This window comes from Myxocyprinus asiaticus, chromosome 17 (assembly GCF_019703515.2).
Source record: "Myxocyprinus asiaticus isolate MX2 ecotype Aquarium Trade chromosome 17, UBuf_Myxa_2, whole genome shotgun sequence".
Lineage (NCBI taxonomy): Eukaryota > Metazoa > Chordata > Actinopteri > Cypriniformes > Catostomidae > Myxocyprinus > Myxocyprinus asiaticus.
In genome coordinates this window covers 16823799-16848022 of record NC_059360.1, presented here as the reverse complement: position 1 = coordinate 16848022, position 24224 = coordinate 16823799, and the positions used below count along the sequence as shown (strand labels likewise).

General features: G+C 38.2%; 1 protein-coding gene across 1 annotated transcript in view; it reads right to left on the bottom strand.

Annotated features, from left to right (window-relative positions):
- The window catches only part of LOC127454837 (sodium/potassium/calcium exchanger 4-like), a 106243-nt gene extending 85455 nt beyond the window's left edge, over positions 1-20788 (bottom strand). Inside the window, exons 1-2 of the mRNA XM_051722296.1 lie at positions 20536-20788; positions 5904-6017 (exon numbers count right to left, since the gene is read on the bottom strand). Coding sequence (XP_051578256.1) covers positions 5904-6017; positions 20536-20722 — 301 coding nt within the window. The 5' untranslated portion in view covers positions 20723-20788. The remainder of the gene's footprint in view (positions 1-5903; positions 6018-20535) is intronic.
- Positions 20789-24224: the final 3436 nt, after the last annotated feature.

Genomic DNA, 24224 nt, shown 5'->3' with positions numbered 1-24224 from the left:
AGCTGGCAGAGACCTCCGATCACACACACACACACACACAAAGCCCGTTCTCACACTCTGGCTGGGAGCAGCATGGTGAATATCGACGATGTCAGCGCTTGACGGCGGCGCATGGCATACCGCTGAGAAAATCTGCCTGATAGCTGTGCGATTCCACATCACTGTTATTAACGTTAACTAAAACTAAATGAAAACATTTAAAATACAATTAAAAGAAAGTGCCTATAGAATCATCATGCAGTGTCAAAATCCTGCTTGCAAAAGGGCTCCAGGATAAAATTGTGGAAAGGCACAGGTTAGGAGGAGGGTACAAAAAGATTTCAATTTTAACTACCCCTCTGAGTAGCGTTCAGAGCATTATTAGGAAGTGGAAAGCACATGGCACCACCAAAACCTTGCCTAGATCGGGATGTCCCTCCAAACTGGATGACAGTTTCCAGGATGATATTGATCAGGAAAGCTATTTAGAAGCCAAAGGCAACTTTGAAGGATTTGCAAGCTCTCATGGCATTTTGTGCATGTGACGACAATCTCCTAAGCTTTACACAAAGCTGGCCTGTATGGCAGGGTGGCAAGATAGAAGCCTCTTCTGAAAAAGTGCCACACTAAGTCTCGTTTGTACTTTGTGGAAAAAAAATACTTGGAGGATTCTGATGCCGTGTGGCAAAAGTTTTTAAGGTCAGTTGGACTGAACTCCAAGTGCTATATTTGCAGAAAACCAAACACAGAACCTGTGTACCATGCCTACTGTGAAGCATCGTGGAGGCAACATTATGTTGTGGGGGTGTTTCTCTTCAGCGGGGACTGGGCAATTGGTCAGGATTGAAGGAAAAATGGATGCTGCCATGTTCACCCAAATTCTCCAGGAATATCTGTGGCCCTCTGCTTGACAACTGAAGATGGGCAGGTGGTTCCTCAACATGACAATGACCATAAACACTCCAAAAAAAAAAAAATAAATAAATAAATAAAAAAAATGCTTAAGTGTCTTAAGGATAGGAAGATCAAAGTCTTTGAGTGGCCAAGTCAGAGCTCTGACCTAAATCCAATAGAAAACCTATGGATGGACTTGAAGAGAGCATTCCTTCACCGCTCACCCCGCAGTTTGTCTGAACTCGAACAATCTGCAAGGAACAAATGGGCAAGTATTCCCCAATCTAGGTGCATGAAGCTAGACATATTCAAACAGACCGATGGCCGTCCTTAAAGCAAAAAAGTAGCTCTAAAAAGTATTAAATCCAGGGGTCTGATCACTTTTCAAACCCTATTATTCTTCTTTTATAAATTTTTGGAACTGTTGCCTTTTGTTTCGTTACTTGAATGTTGTGAGGCAAGTTTTGTAAATCAAGCTGGGAAAAAAATATTGATTTTGATTTCAGGCTGTAAGTCAAAAAGGTGACTATTCCAAAGGAGTATGATGATTTTCTATAGGCACTGTACATTTTCATGTCTCCAACTAAAATCATATAAATATGACCACAAATAAATTTTTAGTTTTTGCTACTCCAACATGGTCAGGGCAGGAAATCGCAATGTAGTTTTCAAAAGTCCTTGTACCCTGAAATCAACCCCATTCAGCCGAATTACTGACAAACGCTAACCACTTTAGACATTTTTGCACAATTTAAACAACCTCCGAGACACGGGTTCTGGACACATGAGAACAAGGATTTATTTATTTATTTATAATTTGATGCCATATCATCAGCAATGGCTATACTCATGGCAAAAACAACAGTGTTTCAATTTAAACATTGTTTACAATAATTTAACAATTTTGTCTTAAAAACAATCAACATACAAAAATATACATATATAACAATAATAACAATAGTAATAATAACAATTATATAGAATCTTTCAGTTCAATATATGATAGAAATTCTAAAATTATTCCAGGAGAAACCTTTTTAAAAATGTCCATTTAATATATTTTCTGAATAAAAACATAGTGTAATATCATTTAAAAATGGACATTCTATTAAAATGTTTTACACAAGAAATTCTTACATAAAATCACAAACCGGTTTCTCTTCCCCTTTCAATAAGTATGAATGAGTGAGTCTTGAGTGACCGATTCGACATCTCTATGATATGATAGATATAGATATGACCAGGATATACGACCTGGTCATATCTATTTTCAAAATAATAACAAACTCCTTGATTTAGTACTGGGTTCACCCCATGTAGTTTGTTATACATGCATTCATTCCATTTGCCATTTGTTGTGAATGTACAGATTCAATATGGGTTTAGCATCAGATGCTGGTACATTACATTCTGTCATTTCCAACTTAAGTGCTTCCTTAGCCACTTTATCTAACTGTTCATTGCCAGACAATTCCATATGGCCCGGTATCCAACAAAAAACAATACTGAAATCTTGTTTTTTTTGTTTTTTTTGTTTTTTTTAAAGGGGCCGCTTTTCCTATTATGCTAATAATTGTAGGATGTTCAGTTTTCAGAGACACAAGTGCTTGCAGACAGGATTTAGAATCTGTGCAAATTAAAAAGTGACGTTGTTGTTCCTTTTCTATTTGTTCTAGAGCTAGAAGTAATGCACGAGCTTCAGCTGTGAAAATTTAACTGTGTCCAGGGATACACTTGCAAAATAGCTGCAGCTCTGAAAAGTTTGCCTTAAATCCTCGAAAATTCCAATGAATTATATGATTCCTCATTTTCATGTAGGTAAGACAAGTATCTGCCCTTTACCTTTGCATTTTGGAGACAAGCTTAGACTTCGGGAATTTGTAGTCGGTCATTTCAAAATCGTTATTCAGTCTTGTGTGTTTTTCTTTCTTGATTTGATTTTGTTGATTGAGTTTTTGTACTTTGTTGTAACTTTTTCCCTTTTAAGGACTGGTTGTGCTCATTTGATGATCTTTCGTCTTCCTTGGCTTGGATTTGATTTGTCATTATTTACCGAGTGCATCAAGGACTTTGTGTTCCTTGATTCTTCTTCTTCTTTTTGATTAAATCAGAAATTCTGTTACTGACATTTTGTGGTTTCTTACTATTCACCCAGGTCAGATCAGTCTGACAGTCAGTGGTGCTCATGGTTTCACCACAGAAGCATATGTTTTCCTCAAATTAAAGGATGGGGACTCCTCAACCTTATTACATGCTTCAACATAGCTGATCCTTTCAACACATTTTATTCTTTGGATTTCTTTTTCCTTTATCCAAATCAGACATTCTTTTGTTGAAGCTGGGTGATTAGCTGAACATTTGCTGCATTTTGACGGTCTTGAACATCCTGATTCATGTCCTTCTCCACAGTTGCAGCAGATTGCTTTTCTTTTACCGAAAGCAGAACCGTGGCCAAATTTTTGACAGTTGTAGCATCTCAGTGGGTTTGGAATAAAGATATTGACCAGTACACTCACATATCCAATTTCAATCCTCTCTGGAGTTTGGGGTTTATTAAAAGTCATAATGTAAGTGCCTGTCTTAATTATCTATTCTTCTTTTTTGATTGTGATCCTCTTGACATTCATTACACCTTGTTGAGTTCATTCTGATGCTATTTCAGCCTCATCCATGTCGTGTAGCTCTAGTGCGTATAACTCCTTTGGTGCTCTTCAATGATGGGTGATAAAATGCCTTTATTGGTACATTTGCCAGCATATTTGCACACATGATGTTTTCAGCATGGCTTTTCCTGGAGCATTCTACTAGGATTTGTCCGGATCTTAGCTTTTTAACTTCTTTAACTGTTCCTGCTATGCCTGTAATGCCTTTCTGCATTGTAAATTGAGACAATTTTGTAAGAGGCATGTCTGTTATTTGTGATTCTAGCAGTATAAAACTCTGCCAATTTTCACTCTTTTGCGAGTAAATACATCAAGTATCTAAATCATCATCCATTGTTTTTTCTATCATGCATCGTTTTTTTTTTTTTTTGTTAGCCATGTTTGTATTTTTAAATGTCATCACTTCTGCTCCCCACCCACCTCAGAGCCCAACAGGGGGGTGCACAGAGCCACGGTTATCCTCTAGATAAGCACCAAGGATACAGGGGTGATATACTTGAGCAAAAGGAACAAAAATTCATTTTACTCAATTGACCCTAAGCCAAAGCCCTTTCGGGTACATCTTGACTAGCTGATTGGTTAGACCGGTCCTTCCAACCTCCCGTCTATGTGAATTCTCGTCCTCCCCAGACACGGGTTGCAACTTACAGCAAAGAAGTTGCCCCCATTTGTCGCTTCTTACGATCAATCAGCAAGGGGGTGCTAGGGATCTATTCTACCCCGGGTCCCCATGGGGGCACATGAGAACCAGGAAGTAAGTGTGTTCATATAAACAATTGTAAGCATGATTCTGAGGTTACATGTTCGCTCTAAAATTAAATTTTTACTCCACTGGTGGTTAGGTTTAGGATTTGGGCTAGAATGGTGGAGTTAATAAAATATGCATTCCTGTGAACTATATTATGTCATTTACAACAAAAAATATAAGTTGCTTTTGTCACCACTCTGTGGACATTTCGCCAGAAAACTGGAGCTCATACGTGCTCACACGTTCAACAACACTTCCAGCTTCGACCACTTGGGGCAGTGTTTCGAATTTCGGTAAGCACAGAGCGATTTCAGCAGCAAAACCTTCAACCTACTAGTCTGATCAGTCTGCATACGTATTATATTTCAAAATGGGAAACCTTCATCCAAGAACTCCACTAAACAGTGATAACTAGACAGCCCTGAGAAATGTTATGCTGTTAAACATATTTAAATGATATCCGTTGATGCATAACTCTAAACTAAACTAAATAGAAAGTACAAATTGAAAATAAACTGGAAATAAAAACTAAATTACAATAATAATCCTGTTCCACAATCCCTGAAACATTCCTCAAGGGCAAAGAGCAATTTAAAAGGGCAGATTTAATCAGACTGCGATGACAAACTTCCCCAGCTCACATCTCTAATAGAGACAACCCCTGAAACCTTCCATAATCTCACAATCGACAGGGGGCGTGGGGTCACATTAACGGGACTGTGCGGTTTGGCAAATTAGATCTGCTTAATGAGAAGGCCCTGTAGCACTGAGATGCCAGGACTCCCGAGATATCCTCATCTTCCTCAGCATCACCCATGGTCACAGATGTTGGGAGGACATAACATCTAAAAATAGCTTTCCTGCTTCTATTTATAGAATGCACAAGCTAAAGCCAGTAGATCCATTTCTGTCATAATTTCAAATCTTCTCTCAGAATTATGTTTTTTCTTTCCACAATGAGGGCCAGCTTAATTTACAGGGCAAACAATTCATATCAATATGTTGGCAAGACTAGGCTCCATTCGTATAAATGTATTTGTATAAGATTCATACAGTATCTTAAAATAGTATTGTCAATATTGATGGCAATGGAAAGGGCATCTGTGTGAAGCAAATAAATGTCCAATACAGCAGTTGTTCTCAGCTGGTTTTGCATCAGGACCAAGATTTTTTTCATTGGATGTCAAGTGGTGACCCAACACAGTTAACAAGAATTGTTTACAATTTTGTAAATGCATAAACTACAGCAAAAGGGTAATTTACCAGCCTAACACATGGAACACACATGAAGCTAAATAGTATTAGCCACATTACCAAGAGACAGATGATAAATGACAGAATGTGCGCCAAAACAGTAGAGTTTGATTGCACTCACAGCTTTTGACATTAACCACAAAAAGATATGGGATTAGGAAGTGTTTTCTTCTCCCTTTTGGAAGTTGAGAAGCCAATTTATTTTGCTAGCAAAACAACACGATTATATGGTTAAATGTATTTTATCATTTGCATTTAACATTGTTTTTCCCTGCGGTCTATGATGCAATCAGAAAAGACCTGCAACCCAGTTGAGAAACACTGTGATAGAGTGATATCTTTTCTCAGTATGAATTATGCATTACCTGGCTCTGTGCAGTTCTTCTCCTCAGTCTCATTGTCTCCTACTATGGCCATAAGTCTGCGGCCCAGATGATCTTTGGGTGCGTCAAACCTCTCCTGAAGGACCAGCCCATGACCTAATGAAGACACACACACACACTGGAGTCGTAAAGCTGTTGCACGTGATTTTTTTAAACACCTTGCATAAAATCTGCCCTACAACAGCAAAACACAGTAACTACAACACTGAAACTGAGAAAAATGGCTTCCAAGTTATTTGGTTTTAAAGTGGATTTTGTAGTTACTGCAATTTTCACACTCTGTTTGCTCTAAATCTGAGCATAGCTGACCGAATTTTAGCCATAACTCAAAGTGTAGTTACTGCGTTTTGTCTTTGCACATCTGAAAAACCTGGGAGACAGCTCTCTGCCAACCTAAACCGATGTTGTAAATTTAGGGCGGGACTACCGTTTTTCCGAAAACTGGTAGACTGTAATCAAGTTTAAAGTGGTAGTTCACCCAAAATTGTGTAATAATTTACTCACCCTTTATGTTATTCCTAACCCATACGACTTCTACAGACATACACAAAATATGTTTTAATGTGAATGTTTTAATGAATGAAGATTTTTGGAATATGGTGAAAGAGTCACATGGACCACTTTTATGATACTTTTGGGTCCTTAAAGGGATAGTTCACCCAAAAATGATAATTTTCATCATTTACTCACCTTTATGCCATCTCAAACTCATATGACTTTCTTCTGTGGAACACAAACGAAGATATTTTGTTGGAAATGTGAGGCGTTTTTGTTCATGCAATGCAAGTCAACAGGGTCCAACACTTTCAAGCTCCAAAAAGAACGAAGACAAGATCAAGGTAGACCATAAACCTAGAGTTTAATTCATGTCTTCTGAAGAGAGACAATCGGTTTGGAGTGAGAAACAGGACAAAATCCAACTCTTTTTTTACTTTAAATCTTTCCCTCTGCAGTCTTCTCGTCACGATTATGATTTGAAGCTGGAATGCACTTCCTAGCGCTCGACACATGTGCAGAGCGCGGCCACTTCAGAAGTCATGATTTAAACCACTCAAGTTGTATGGATTACCTGTTGCCTTTATGCCCTTTTAGGAGCTTGACCCATTGACTTGCATTGTACAGATATAAACATAATATCTTAATCACTGTTCACAGTGGAACAGTCTCTATTTCCATCCACTGTTCCCAGTGGGTGTTGGACTCCGTCAGGGCTGTCCCTTGTCACCAATCCTATTCGTGATTTTCATGGATGGGATTTCGAGGCGCAGACGAGGTGCGGAGTGTGTCCAGTATGTGGGCCTCAGTATTGCATCGTTGCTATTTGCAGAAGATGTAGTCCTGTTGTCATCATCAGGCTGTGACCTCCAGCACACACTAGGGCGGGTTGCAGCCGAGTGCGAAGCGGTTGAGATGAGGATCAGCACCTCCAAATCTGAGGCCATGGTTTCCTGCCAGAAAAGGGTGGATTGTCTTCACCACTTGGGAAAGCTGCTTGCTCCAAACCTGTAGGAGTCATCTAAGTATATTGGAGTCTTGTTTACGAGTGAGGGAAAGTTGGAGCATGAGATTAACAGGCAGGTGCATCAGCTGCAGTAATGTGGTCACTGTTCCAGACCATGGTGGTGGAGGAGGAGCTGAGCCTAAAGCCAAAGCCCTTGATTTACCATTTGATCAATGTTCCAAACCTCACCTATGGTCATGAGCTTTGGGTAGTGACTGAAAGAATAAGATTGCAGATACAAGCGGCCAAAATGAGCTTTCTTCGCAAGGTGGCTGGGCTTACCCTAAGGTATAGGGTGCAAAGCTTGGACATCCGGGAGGAGCTCGGAGTAGAGTCGCTCCTCCTCCGCATTGAAAGAAGCCAGTTGAGGTGGTTCAGGTATCTGATCAGGATGCCTCCCGAATGCCTTCCTGTGGAGGTGTTCCGGGCATGTCCAACTGGGAAGAGACCTTGAAGAAGACCTAGGACATGCTGGAGGGATTATATCTCTCGGCTGGCCTGGGAACACCTGGGGATCCACCAGGATGAGATGGAGGATGTGGTCAGGGAAAAGGACGTATGGGCAGCTTTGCTTAATCTGCTGCAACCAAGACCCAGACCCAGATAAGCAGCAGAAGATGGATGGATATCTCCAATCAAAAAAATAGTTGTTTGTGTTCCGCAGAAGTCATGAGTTTGAGTAGGCATAAGAATAAGTGATAAGAGAATTATAATTTTTGAGTGAACTATTCCTTAAGCTCTGAAGCGAGGCACTATCATCACCATTGTATTGAAGATATCTCCAAATTAGTTTGCAGAAGAATGTCATAAAGGTTTGGAATGACATGAGGGTGAGTAAATAATTTTAAAAAACAAATTACATTTGGGTGAGCTATTCCTTTATTAAAAGATGTGCACTGTATTGTGGCTAGCACCCCAAGGGGTTTATACTTTGGGAATTCAGAGAAAGAAAATTTTGGTGTGAAGGATTGTCATGCATACTGTTTCTCATAATAGCCAGAGCCTAAATTAGGACTTCACATCTCGTATATTTTCCCTTTCTATGGGCACCAGTCAATTTCGGCGTACATAATTTCATCATGAGGATTTATTGGGAGGTCCAAAAAAGCATAATCACATTTATCTAATTATGCACATATTAAGGGTAACATTTACTGAACAGTTGGCACTGCAGCTGAACCCATTTGTGTGTTTGTTTATATGCTGTTCTAAACACACATTCTTTGGCAAAACATTAAAGGAGATGTTTGGTGACTGTTGATGGTGAGTGATTGACAGAATTCTCAGTTGAACTACCCAATAGTTAACCAAAAATAACAACATTTTATGAGGAACAAAAATTAGCTAGCAGAATGTCCAGGCAGCAGGATAGCTGCAGTCACCATCCACTTTCATTGTATTTATCACACGTTTTAGGCGAGAAATATTCCTTTAATGCATGTACAAGAGATCTTCCACTGGCTACTCTTGATTCTATAAATACTGTATACCCTACAATACATTAGCAATAGTTAGACAGATATGTACTGCAGAACAGAATGACCCACTTACAGCTTCTGAGAAGCAGAAAAAAGCGCCTGTAAAGTTGTGTAACAAAGTTTTTTTTTCTGGAAGGAGGACAAGATACTGAACAATATAAAGTTGATTAAGCAGCATTTTAAAGAGAGAGTTCACCCCAAAAATGGAAGAATTGTGTCATTATTTTCTCACCCTCGTGTTGTTCCAAACATTTGACTTTCCTCCATGGAACATAAAAGGAGATCTTAGGCAGAATGTTAGTCTCAGTCACCATAAACTTTTATTGTATGGAAAAAAAATATGCAAAAAAGTGAATTGTAACTGATGGTAACGTTCTGCTTAACCCTCAGGGGTCGACGGACGTGCCGGCGCGTCCTGCTGTATTTTTTTCCTTATAACAGCGGAAACAACTTAAAATACTCCGGCATTTTTGGGCATACAGATAAGTGTAAGACATCATTAGAGACTATAAAGGGTCTACTTTTATTTGTGTACACTCACAATAACAACAAAACCTTGTGCTTTTGTAAAATAAAGAAAATAAACAGGGTGCGCTTTCAGCCGTCTCTCTCTCCACGAGCATCTTTCTGAAACACGTCACAAAAATGAACTGAAACTACGAATACTTAGACAAACATGAAACGTATGTCTAAAGAAAGCTTAAAATGTCTACTTTTAAATAAAACAATTCAAATTTAAAACAAATATTCTCCTGCAATGTAATCTGTATGAAACAAAGCGATGTACAGTTTCTCCTGGCTCAGCTCATTATCGTTAATCTGATCCCACCCATCAGCAGAGCGGTAATGTGCTGAGACGATCAATGCAAATGGTAAACGCCCCCAACAATGCCTTAAAAAACATCAAGTTCATTCACTTTTCTGCGCATTTGGAAGATGGCACGCTACACAGGTGAGGAAGCTCTACAGATGGTCCTGGATAGTGACGAAGAGTTCACATTTTCCTCAGAAGAAGAGTGGGAATCCGACGAGGAGCGTTTGCATTTTGAAGAGCGACTTGATCCGGCCGAGGATACAATTTCAGATGAGTAAGTCATTTAGTTTTACTAACATTAGTTGACATGCTATTTTATATAAACATGTACTTATTTGACTAGTTGGACTATTTCCAGACTTGCCAGCCAGGATTCAGAGTATTGACATTTGAAATATGTCCTAATAGGCAAGTTTTAGTTACATTTTAAATGTTGTTTCGGCTAAAGCAGGTATTTAAATTGTATGCTGTATGATAAAAATATGATATGTAATATGATATAAAAATAATATTAATGTTTAGATTATATTTTAACTAGTGTTTATGCTGCCTCACTATCATCAATGAAGCTTGTGCTTGCAAATATTTGTTCAGGTGTAAATGTGTAAAATGTGCTGTAAATATGCCCATATTAGAAAATCAGCATATTAGAATGATTTCTGAAGGATCATGTGACACTGAAGACTGCAGTAACGATGCTGAAAATTCAGCTTTGATCAAAGGAATAAATTGCATTTGACAATATATTCAAATAGAAAAATTATTTTAAATTGTAAAAATATTTTACAATATCACTGTTTTTGCTGTATTTTGGATCAAATAAATGCAGCCTTGGTGAGCATAAGAGACTTCTTTTAAAAACATTTAAAAAAATCTTACAGATCTAAAACTTTTAAATGGTAGTGTAGGTCTAAAGTTTTTAAGTAAAGTCTTTATGTAAAGAAAATGTATAGTCAGATTATTTCTTTTAACTTAAACTTGATTTTGTGAATAAGCTACAAACAATACATTCAATCAATAAGTCTCCTCACATTCATTCTCTCTCAGAGGAGGGGTCTTTTTCTCCTCAGGTGTGAATCACATCAATATTCATGATCATCCACACCTCCTCGCATATGGCCTTTCTAACACTAAAAGTGTCTTACAAAAGTTTGTTGGATTATCCACAAACGAAGCCATCAAATGAACACAACACCAAATTCCACTGATCAGAGAGAGCCCCCACCAAGCCATTAGAGAGTCATAAAACGAATCCATGGCGCCTAAATTGCTGAAGGAGACCGTCTCTACCATTCCTGCTTAATCTCAAACTAGGGTTTGTAATGACAGAGCTAACCCATATGGACAACCCTTCTTTGTTCCACAAACTTAAACCTTCTGTAAGACCTTGTGACCTTAAATGCATAAATCCACGGCCATATCAGGAAACGGAGACTTGTGAAGGAATCCATGAACGTTGTACTTTCACTGAGTCAACCCTGTGAAATGTACAGAATGCATTTAGATCCACAATGTACACAATACCTAGCCTTGCTAGATAATTCTGAAAATTACTTTGACCTGTGATTACTTTTATAACTGACAAATTAATGATTATAGCCGATGTACCTTTTAAAATGTGTAGTGATTTGTAAATCAGCTAACAAATCGATGATTAGAATCTTTAAATCTTGTACTATTCAAGGCTTCACCTGTTAAAATACAAAATATATCCCCGACAATCAGGTTTCTCATAACATGTAATGTATTATCCATGTTGTAAAACCAATGAATTAACCAGTATGATTGGTAATCAGGGATTTTCATGTTCTGTTACTTACACGTGTAATATTTATGAAAATATGTCACATTTAGTATGTAAATGCTTGCTTGATTCCATAGAGAATGTTGATGACAACAAATGTCATGTCTCTTGCAACGCTTTCAAGATATAAAAGTTCATGATTAAACATTCACTATTTTTGAGCGGGAATTTTGCACACAAAGGATCGTAAATCAACTCTGAAAAGGACAGACCAGTCGACCATGTGACTCTGAAAATCATTTCTGATTGGCTCAGGACACCTTTTGGGGTGCGGCCAATTTCAGTTCAAATGTTTCCAAAACAGGAAGAACGTGTTTCTTCTCTCTTGCTTCTGCTCTCTTGGAACCGTCGCTTGGTCTCCTCTCTTCGGCTCTCTTGCTTCTTCCTAATCCTCCGTGCCATGTAGAGTCCAAGGAAAACTCGGGACACAAAAGTCCCGAGGAAGCCTCTCACTCTCTGCTCTACGGTTCAGACATCCAACGGGAGTCACGAGTCCTTCTTGCAGAAGGCCTCGCTTCATCCAGACAATAACTATTTGATCCTAACAGAAGTCCAAAACATTGACGGAACGAACTTTCTACAAAGAGCCAAAGAACCAAGCAACACAAAGAACATAACGCAAGGAAACGCAACGACACGCAAGTACATCTCCAGACTTTTGCTCAAAGTGCTGGTGTATTAAATACTTTGGGTAATCCGATTGCAAATCGATGTAGACACAAAGGATAAATGGTTCTTAAGGCATTGTCACCAGACTCCATAAAGTTCATTTTCTCTGTATTGATCATTTATTTCACATTCTGTCACTACTCACCAACCTGTTTCACGTTTTATGTGTTAGATTAGTTTATGTTTAGAATAGCAACAAATTAAAGAATTAATCATAATTCCCTTATTAAAGCTAATTCCTTACAATAGAAATTGTGAGCGGATACAACGAGACATTGTATTACGATTTTAATGGTGGAGTATTTTATAAAGACAAATAATCTAGTTATTTGTCATTTATCTAATTTATAATGGTTGTCGAACGCGACTAATCCCATTATAATTTTCCTTACATAATAATGTAGAATAGGGACAGTTTAATTTAAAATTCCTAGCTCACACATACTGTTTCCCTACATATAATGGTGGGGGTACATGGGCACTTTAACCCATCCCGTGTACATTTAAACTACCAAATTTCCAACATATATTGTTGGTCGAATGCGGCCAAGATTCGAAAAACAAATTAATTATTCACATACAAATTCGCTACATATAATTGTGGGAGAATGCGTGCAAAGATCTAAATTAGTTATTTGATATAATTTCGCTACAAGTTAAATTATTATATTGTTTTGTATGAATGAGTGATCAGGATGGTTTTCACATCATTTTTGTAGCAAAAACTCTAGGCTACAAGAACCAGTTCTCAAAGGTCTCGAGAACAAATGTTTAGTATGTGTTACATGGCCTGATTTCAGTGACTTACAATATTTGTTTTTTCAAAAACCACGCATAAATGTTATTTTCTCAAAAATACAAACATGTACATACATGTCGTTCACATATTATTGTAGCCCAGTTTGTGCTGAATACAGTGTTATCAGACTTTAGCCATTAATATGTTTTTAAGCAACTGAAAGCACCAATGTCAAGGCATGTCAAAACTTCTCCAGGGCCCAAAACACCCTTAGACCCCAGAGGGTTAAAGGGGTCATGACATGAAGAATTCAATTTTCCTTGATCTTGACATATAAGGGGTCATTGTACTATAAAAACATACTGTCAGTTTGTAGGTTTCAGGACTCAAACCTTCCCCCTCACTGCAAAAAGAGCATTTGTTGAAACCAAGCTGCCAAAACGACTCAATCTCTACTTCCACATTATGATGTCACACTGTGGTAGACATTTGCATCTGACCGCCTCCACAACAACATATCAACGGCATCAACTTCACCTCTTCCACAGCCTGCCCAGCAGTGGTGAGCAGTGAGATGGCATGTAGAGAGAGCAGATCAGTCAAGAGCAGTTAGCCAATCATAACAGTGGGCGTTTACTGTCAAGTCTTAAAGGAGCAGCAGCACCAAAACTGAGTGTTTCTGACAGAGGGTCAGAATGAGGGTGGAAAATGATCATGTTTTACAAATATGACTATTTTTGTACAAAAAACCTTTACTAATATTATATGTGAACCTCTAGGTACATATTAAAATAATAAAAAAGGCATGTCATGACCCCTTTAACATCTCCCTTTGTATATCACTAGAAGAAAAGTCACACGGGTTTGAAATAACATGAGGGTGAGTAAAAAAGGTTATTTTTGTGTGAACAGTTTTTTTAAGCCCACACTAATTGCATTACATCTACATACAGAAAAATTAAAAGGTGCATTTTTAGATTAGATTTGGGAAGCACACCCATATTAGGTGTGATTTAAGGCTCCGTAATCACTGGAGGGGTGCACACCAGATGGACTCCTGACAGGCTTATCAGATATGCCAGCACCTGAAGAGCCATTAAGCACAAAGTATTCAGCATCCTCGTCATTACAATATCATGTGCAGGTAATCCCTTAAACTGCTTGTAATTTTGCCGTAATTAAACTCGACTGCACCCACAAGTATTAGTCAGTCAGGCAGAATTTGACACTTCATGCTTTGCAGACAACAAGAGCAAGTGAAAACACACAATGCAAAATCCCCTGTAATGAGAGATCAACTTGCTACTGAGATGTATTGCCATTACCACAGTGGATTTGATCTGTACTCTGTTATTAATGGAAGGGGAGACTAGGGGAAGTCCTATATCTTGGTAACTGTAAAGCTTTAAGTCAAAAGTCCAATTACACAACTGCTTGTTTTCTCTAGCAGTGGTTTTGTATGTTGGTTTCAAACACCTAGTTCAAAACCGAATTAAGATAATTTTATTTGTGAATTTTATCCTCCAAACTAAAATTTCAACAGCATCATATTTTGCTATAGCTGTTGATTAAACAAGAGAACTTAATATAAAACCACACATGCATACTTTATTCTACTATTTAAATTTGGCTGAAAAGCTTATAGACTGTTTAATGGTAGGTTCCATAGTGAAAATTTACAACTTTTTGTCAATGTTTATTCAATGACCAGTGTTTTTTTTACCTGGCCAATAATGGTGGAAATGTTCAGTAGCTTTAGAATTTATTGTACTGTATGTGGCTATACAGAATTGAAAAAGTGTGACAACTAGCCTAGCTCTGGTCCTCCCTATATCATAATTTTGACACTGTGGTATCGGTTTGGTTCTCTGTCTGGCACTGATTGCATTTCCTATGTCCTCCAGTATGCTGTTTTCCCTCAACATATTACCCTTTATGTATGAGATTGTTATACCCTCCATTTTTGTACTCCAATCCATATAACTACCTTGGAGAAATGCCCTCAAATTCCCCCTTCACCTTCTTTTTACAGTACTCTTGAGAAGAGAGATGAAACGTCAAGCTGTTTCAAGATCAGACTGTCCACCAGCTAATGATCAGTGAGGGTGTCAGAGCTCTGTGCATATAACATATTCCTAAGGGAATCTTTAAAGGAACAGTTCACCGAAAATGAAATTTCTACCATTTAATCCAAACCTATGTGACTTTCTTCTGAAGGATATGTTTTGACGAATGTTTACACTTTTGATATATGAAAGCAAATAGTGACCAGGGCTGCCTTCTGATGCCGTACAATTGCTTTGCTTGAGGAACAGAACAAAACAAGGTATTGCTGAAAACCTTCCACTCCACCATAGCTCTCAAATTTCATTCTCTTTTCTCCTGATTACACAGAAGCATGAATGAGATTTGAAAGCTACTTATTTGGAATACTACATTATAGGCCTATTTAGAAAAAAAAACATGGGACTCATGCAATAATCTGATGCTTTTTTTTTTTTTGTCATTTCTGTAGCTTGACAGTTTCCGATCAAATTTAATTGTATGGACTTTATCCTAAACTTTTTTTGTGTTCCACATAAGAATATATATATATATATATATATATATATATGGGTTTGGAATGACATAAGGGCATGTGGTCAAGTGTATAAGCCACCTTCTAAGGATTTTGCATTTACTCACCTAAAGTGAAGATGCGTATGGCCACCAGAGCAACAAGTAGGCTTTTGACATTTCAATCTACTGACACGATGCTGCAGATTGTGGAGTTAATTGTGATTTTTTTTTTTTTTTTAAGGTGTACATAGATTCTCTCTAAATGCACATGGAGAGCAGGAGGTGGGAGCACTGAATTGACCGCATGGGCAAGATAGACAGTTCGACTCAGCTGAGTAACCAATCAGAGCATTAGTTTCAGCCGAAATAGGATATCTGCTAACCAATCATACTTTCCGTTTTAGTAAGGGGAGGGACACTTTTAGCATCTACAATTAAATACTGATGTGCCAGCAGTGTCCAGTCGTCATAATTCGCGTTGTAAATTTACTTCGCTGCTAAACGTGAACTTAATTATGCATTTAGATACAACTTATGCTAAAAAAACTTTGTGAAAGTACTGACTGCACCCATTCTAGTTTTTTATGATCCAAGCAGATGCTGGCCAAGTTCAACCAAGTTCAATGTCAGTTGAGCCTTTTTTTATTGTGATTTTAAAACATATCAATTTATATTTCTTAGTTAGAAAACAATCAATATAGACCTTATTCAAAGTAGCGCAATCTTTGGGCTTACCATCCCTTCAATGACAAACTGTATAAAGCTATCAAAAAGCTCCTAGATCACATCTAATTTTCCACACGTTGTCTGGAGTTTTTGTCTACTGAAATTTTTTGGAAAGATATTTTTCAATGTTTCGTCAGTGGAACGAACCAATCAAAAGTTTTTAGAAACAAACCAAATGCGAGTTTTTAGAAGAATTTCTTAGTTCTGTAGGTCCATCCAGTGCAAGTGAATGGGTGCATATAGCCACATACTGGGCAGGGAGGGGAATTTATACTAAAAAAGGACTTCAATATCGATCTGTTTCTCACCTACACCTATCATATCACTTATGAAGATGTGGATTTAACCACTGGATTACTTTTATGCTGCCTTTATATGCTTTTATGACATTCAGCACTCATGGATTCATGCCTATCAGTGAATGCCCAGCATGTCTTCACAACAGTGCCATGACAACCCACACCACTGTTAAGTTTGCGCAAGTCTCTCGCAGCAATAATGACAACATAGACCTGTATAAGGATAAATATCAGAGGTATTAACTTTTCTATTATTTCCAGAATTATTGTTTTTATGAAGCGGGTTTGTAATTTAAAATACAAATACTTTCTATGTGTTAATGTTCGATTTTAGATGATTTGCATAAGCTATCCAGCCCAGAGTGGTTCTCTTTTTCTGATTCTCTACTAATAATTGATGTAACCTCCAGTTAACATAATGATTTAATAGTAATTAAAGCAGCATATTGTTTATTCTGGACTTACAGTGTTTCCTACTCTGCTGATCTGATTTTCCCCACCACTGAATCTCCAGCGTCACAACTAAAATTATATTTTACTCAAGTTTCGATTTTGCAGTTAGAATGAGGCTGTGAAAAAAACAGCAAAACTGCACGCCTTTCTATTGCGTTTTGTTTGCTGCGCTCAAAACAATGATTGAATCTTATGAGCTGGTACTTTCAATGAATTTCTCCAAACGACTCACCAACTCACAAGCTTAAGGTTTAAATCATTCTGACGAATCCTTCACTGAATTAACACAAACACAGCAGCTGAATTATGTGTAGTTTACTTACTAAGTCTTTGCTCTCTGTCATGCCAAACTGTTTTGTGTACAAAATTCATTAAAAACTTAATTCAGTCATTGCACTTGTTAAAATTATTACATCAATAATATAGACAATTCTTCTAATAAATGGTTTTATAATTTTAGTACGATATACAACAGTTAGTTCCGGTCCTCGAATCTGATTGGATGGGAGACGTTCAATGAGTACTGATGTCTCAGATCATCAAGATTTGAACACTTCACTGTGTGTATCAATCTGCTTGTGTTCGTGGTGTTCCAAACTAAAGTGTAAGAGCAGTGCAGATGTGTTAAGAGCTATACAGTATGTGTGTCTTTATATTTATTTTTGTGACATTACAGATTTTAGCTGACAGGTGGCAGCAAAAGACAATTTTTGTGTGTAATATGAGCCAGTTCAGGTGGCATGCAGCGAGTCTGCGTCAGACAGTGTTTTCGTTCATCAGCACTACGTGATCGCTCGGATTACTACTACACTACTAAAGCTAGGAAATAGCTTTAAACGGCTTTAAACTAACAACTTCAGTATTAAGGCTCATCACAGCTGAGACACAACAGGCAGATTAATTACTCAAACTCAAGGCACTTACCTCTTACCAGACTTTCCACATTGTAGAGGACATACCTTTCAAAATGGACATTGCGGTAACTATAGTGAATGACACTTGTGCACCAGCTACCGCAAAATAGGGAGGAATACCCCCCGCTATTTTTCCACAGAGAAAATAGGATGCATTTGACCAAAATTACATAATCTTCAGAAAGCTGACTAACACACTACAGCTTCTCTGCTTGGGAGTGGCAACAGGTGATCGCACGTGCTCCATCTCTCTCTCTCTCTCTCTCTCTCTCTCTCACACACACACACACATCCTTGTTTCTCCAATAACTTGTTAGAAACAGCCCAAGCCATGATACTAGTAGTTCTGAAGTGATGTCTTTGAGAGGTTTGGATGCATCATTTGGTATGAACCAGCAATGGCAGATTCTGATCTGTAGTGTAAGAAAGTAGTTCCATGCACAAATGCGTTTATGACAATACACAGTTTTTCCTCATTTTTTAAAATTAACTTGTTCATTGAACTGTTGTATATAAGCAATATCACACTCACAATCATACTATTTGGCCCTAATTCAGCACTATTGTGATGACCTATGGCACGAGGCCATGGCCGAATCACAGCAGTGCTGATGTAGGGCCATATCGCACTCTTGCTCGTGTTATATTTCATAATATATATATGACATATATATTACAGGAGTGACTGAGATGGAGTAAATGTAATGATCTGATGTGTGTGTGTATATGTGTGTGCAGTAGGTTTACAGCACAGACAGTCTGCACTGATCCTCAGAATTAAAAACTTCCCCACAGTGATTGAGCCCTCAGCTGACTGTCCTGCCTGGTGCCTCATACCCCAAATTCTCATCAGCTGACCCAGTCCTTGAAGGCTGAGCCCAACAAACACACACACACACACAAACACACTGCTGGAGAATTCAGACCATTTACATGATTGCAGTCTGAAAGGCAGCACGAGCTGAGCTGTTATCTGTAAACACACCAGTACACAACACATTAGCAGTTCCTAAGTGCTCAGTAATTAAAGGAATAGTTCACCCAAAAATGAAAATTATCTAATTTACTTACCCACATGCCATCCCAGATGTGTATGGCTGTTACTTTTATCAAATAAATTAATAAAACTCCAGTGGTTAAATCTACGTCTTCAGAAGCGATATGATAGGTGTGGGTGGAAACGGATCAATAATTAAGTTCTTTTTTTTTTTAACTATAAATCTCCACTTTAACTTTCACTTTCAGAATGTGAAAGTGGAGATTTATAGTGAAATATTGATATGTTTCTCACACACACCTATCATATCGCCTCTGAAGATGCAGATTTAACTACTGGAGTCTTATGGATTACTTTTATGCTGTCTTTGTGTTTTTTTTGGAGCTTCAAAATTCTGGTCAAAATCCACTTGCATTTAAAGGACCTACAGAGCTGAAATATTCTTCTAAAAATCTTCGTTTGTGTTCAGCAGATGAAATAACATTATACACATCTGAGATGGAAGGGTGGAGAGTAAACGATGAGAGAATTTTCATTTTTGGGTGAACTAACCCTTTAAAGCTGAAACAGGTGTATTAGTTTATTATTTTAATATAAAAGAAATTTGTATCAAGCCAATTAATTTAAATAGATATATCAAGGCAGCATGTGTTTTTTAGTTGTATACTGTACAAAATCAGCAGCAGAGGTCACATTCCGTGAAATCAGAGCGCGAGTCTTCTGAACTGACATAGTCGGTCGCTTGACACCACCCATCAGATCGCCCGACTCCGCCTCAGACACACATAACTCCGCCCCTGGGAGCTCGCTTCAAACTCGGACAGCTGGGAGTGGGCTTGTCATACAATGCAACGGAGCATTAAAAGATAATCACATCGTTACAGACAAACACAAACAGGGACCGTGTGTGCATAACACACAATATTTGGAAATAGATAAATAGATGAGAATTAGCTCGGTTTGTTTTTCTCACTGCGGCATTGTTTGTTATCCGCACAAATGAGACTGCTGAATATAGCCTACTGTGCGTGTCTTAACATCTAAGGGGCCGTTCACACCGAACACGTTTTTACATCCGTCTGCGCTGTTTTTCAATTCGCATGACCGACGTTTTAGAGCGTTGCGTCGCGTATTTCGGACGCCGTGTGAGGAGAAAAATAACGTCAACTTGTAAAAAAAAAAAAAAAGCGCGTGCTTTCTGTTCGATTCATTGCGCGGTGTCTAGCTTTTTGACGTAATGATGCGTTTGGTTTGAACGGCCCCTCACCATTCCAACCGAAACATCTTCCCACAAAATAGCCCTCAGAATAAGGGATGATTATAAGGCGAAGCAGCTGCCAGCCATCCTTCGCTGCTCCAAAATCTTGTGTAATCATTTGAATTAAATCTCGTCGCGACGTCCCAATTCTCCAAATGGGAGAGAAATGATAGTCCCATTCGCAGCAGGCTCTGTATTCACACCACAGTGACTAATTCAACGTCTGACTTCCCAGAAAAAAAAAAAAAAAAAAGACAAGTGTATTTTGTTGACTTTTATTATCGTATTATAACGCACTATAAATAATAGCATACAATGTCTCATAATTGCCAGTGCATGTGGCACAATAACAAACCTCATCACCCTCATCAAAATATACAGGACATTACTTATTCCCACTCACCTGTTTTTGTGAGCAACGCTGACAAGCTCCACGCCACGAACAGGACGCTGCATATGAAGCACACCTGCACTAACAGCATTTCTCTCCTTTTGCGAACTTTAAAGATTTTGGTGATCATGCTCTTTTTAGATATAGTACTGCAGCTCTGCTCCAGCTCCATGGTTGATAGTGCCGATTGTTGAGTCATTTTAGTGTGTGCAATTCACCTCTGAATCGAAACCACACAGATGGCCGTGACGGTAGGAAATCGGCCGGATTTGGTCAGTCTCGGGATGAGGTCCTCCTCATTTCCAGCGCGCGGATCCAGTGGAGCGCGCGGCGTGCATGTGTCCGTGTGTGAGCTTCAGTCCCAGGTGCCTCCACGCGCTCGTTCAGATGTTGTATTATTAAAGCAACCTCTGAGAATTGTGTCCTGCTGCGAGAAGAATGCTATTTATAATCAGTTGAAATTATGCACTAAACATATTTTCTGACGGTATGCAGTTAGGCTTCACAGTTGCCTGGTTATAATAAGCCTAAAACCCACATATTCCTTTAGATTAAGGAATATCCCTGCTTGCACCCCTTTGATTATAACGCTTTTTTCCCCAGTGGAACAATGCTGTTAATTCATTGAATATTTAAACAGCCCTATTTAATGCTAAAACTTCTGTAGGGTTCACGTCGTTCAAATTTGGGTTCATCTCCCTCTTTATGCAGCTGCTGTGACTTCAACATGTGAGAGATTACTCGCGTTCACGTGACGTTAATGACGTATCCTCATTGAGCCTACTATAGACTCACAAAATGGATAAAGTCATAGCATCTACCATACAAATTCTGTATTGCCAATAAAACTATAGAAGTTAATCTGAAAATCTTACCTAAAATCTGATGCTAAAATTTCTAAATTCAGAAATGTTAATTCTAATTCATTATCATCTTTTCTTTAAAGGATTAGTTCACCCAAAAATGAAAATTCAGTCATTGTTTACTCACCCCTGTGTTGTTATAACCCTTATATGACTTTCTTTCTTTTCTTTTTTTAACACAAAGGGAGAAATTGTGAAAAAATGTTGTGTTCTGTGATGTCATACAATGGCAGTTTATGGTGACCACCTCATCAAGCTTCAAAAGGAAACAAAAGTATAACACAGAAGTCTAAAAAATTATTCCATGAAACTCATGATTGTTATGAAAGCGTACGATAAGGTTTGGTGAGAAACAAAGCAAAATCGAATGTATTATTTATTGAAAATTTTCACTTAATATTGATCTCCTGTGCACGTTCATGATAGGGCACGAGAGCAACAGTCCCCTCGCGACATTTGGGCGTTCAAGCGAAAATGTTTGTTTATCTAAAAACAGGTCCTCCACTGCAATAGCGACAACAGAACACAACACATCTGAACACAAAACAGAGAACAGAACCTACTAAACATGTCTGAAGAGTTTGTAGTCGAAGAATTGATGCATTTCTATGCCCAGCCTTATTTTTTTAAACAGAATACACTAAAATCAAACAAAAACATAAGTCACTTTTCCACCATCGAGCCGAACGGTTCTGAGCAAGGTGAGGAATGGTTACAGTAGCTTTTCCACCTGGGCACTATTCGGCAAGGCATGATTAGAAACCGTTCTTGGCCCGGAATTCTCAGCATGGTTAGACAACCATGCTCAACTGTGCTGGTGGATGTCGTGACTCACAATTGGTCACTTGTCAGTTGCCAGTGTTACAAATTTTTTCTCTGTAGCTGGCCAAGTGCACTATTTGGGCAAAGTAAACACGTTTCTCATGCAGTCCTTAAACTCTTGTGTTACCAAGGTAACGACTGACGTATTTCTTTTGTACATTCGAAGTCTGTTTTCAGCACCACAGTGGAAAAAAGTCTGTAACCATGCCGGCTGGCCCGGATCAGCACAGAATAGAACGGTTTCGCAACAAGAACAGTTCAGCGCGATTGTGGAAAAGAGGATACAGAGGAGGCTACAGGCCACCACAGTCATATTGTGTCCTAACCCAATGGCAAACGACACGTGATAAAAGGTATATTTTCTATAGAAATTCGAGTTTTTGTCCTAACCAGCAGTGGCGAGCGACAATACATTCTATCTATTGCTTGATTTCTATTTTTTGTTTTGAAAACAATATTTATTTTTGAAATTCCATTTGGTGGTTCTAGTGGTGAAGAAAATACATACTTCAGCTTTAAGTATAAAGTAGTGTAGTGCGTTACATTTTAAATTCTTGTAATGAGATTACAGTCATTCCAAAGTAAAATAAAAAAAGACTTTCCATCATTGATGACATCACCAATCCCTCTTATTTTTCAGCTCCTCCCCTCCAACCACCTGGCTCCATTCTGGAATGTACGCCCACTTTTCACTATCCAAACAATTCCCAATGGATAAAATCCCACCCTTTGTTTTCCTCACAGAATATCCCATTTCATTTAGAATTATGTCAGATTATTAAAGTAAATGGGTTTGGATGCTCATGTTGACTTTAAGGGAAACCTTTACTTTTTAAGATATTTAAAAATTGATCGTTTTGGTCAGACATGTGAAACTATGGTGTAAAGTTGAACACACTTGTCTGCTGTGTAACATCTATGCCAAGCACATCAGTTTTTGCGTGTTGAGGCAGAACAACAAGGAATATACCCCAGGGAAGACTGCTAATGTTGCCTTATCTGCTAGACCACCATTCAGTTGCCTGGACTAAATGCATTGCCAGACAAAGAGGATTTTGCCCTTTATAGAGGCAAAAGGATGTTGCATGCTGGAAAATCTGTTTTCCCCCTTAACTACAGCCTACATTAATTGATGTCAGTGCTTTTCAGTGTCCGTGCTTTTGCTAAACACTTTGCTGGCTAAATTACTACAACTGTGGAACAAATAAGCCATATTTACTGGTGTTTACCACTGTATCTAATGCTATTTAAACAACACTAACTCAGATAATGAATTGTTGCCTTGTGCACCTCTGTTGGTATGTGCAGTTAAAGTTAGTCCCTTAAACTGCCATCTGTTGTCACATGAGAAAGTCACAAGGTGCTGTTAACAGTGGTTCCTACAGTTTGATGGCTTCAAACGTGTAGTTCAAAACTGTCACAAAACTACACTGACGCATGGCGAGGTTAAACAATGTAATGAAGATCAACCAAAAGGTTGAACCCAGATATTTTTCAAATTTTTTTTGGTTGGGGCAAGTTCCAGTATTATTCATATTCTTCTCAAATCAGTGTTAATAAAAAGCAGGTTCCCGTTGTGACTACTTACCCCAAAAAGTGTGACAATGTGATATCATGAAAGGTCAACATGTATTAAATAAACAACAATATAACAGCTTTTTTTTTTTTTTTTTTTTTTTGTAGTCAAGACTTCAAATTACATGTATGTGTCTACACAGAAACTGACTTTGAAACATTAACCTTCTATGAAAAATATTCACTGGAGTAAAAAGTGAGACAACTAGACTACTTCAGTATCTAAATACTGCTACTTATTTTTCAGTTTTAGTAAATATCCGGCTGTAATGTTTAATTAACAGGGCAATAAACCTTTAATGGGATAGATAATTTAATGGGATATACTATGGGAAAGGATCATGGGTTCGGCAACAAGAATTATCTTTTCTCTGAGGATGCAGTCTTAACTGTAACCAAAGGTATCACCATGGCAGCTTTTTTTTCAAAGATGTAACATTA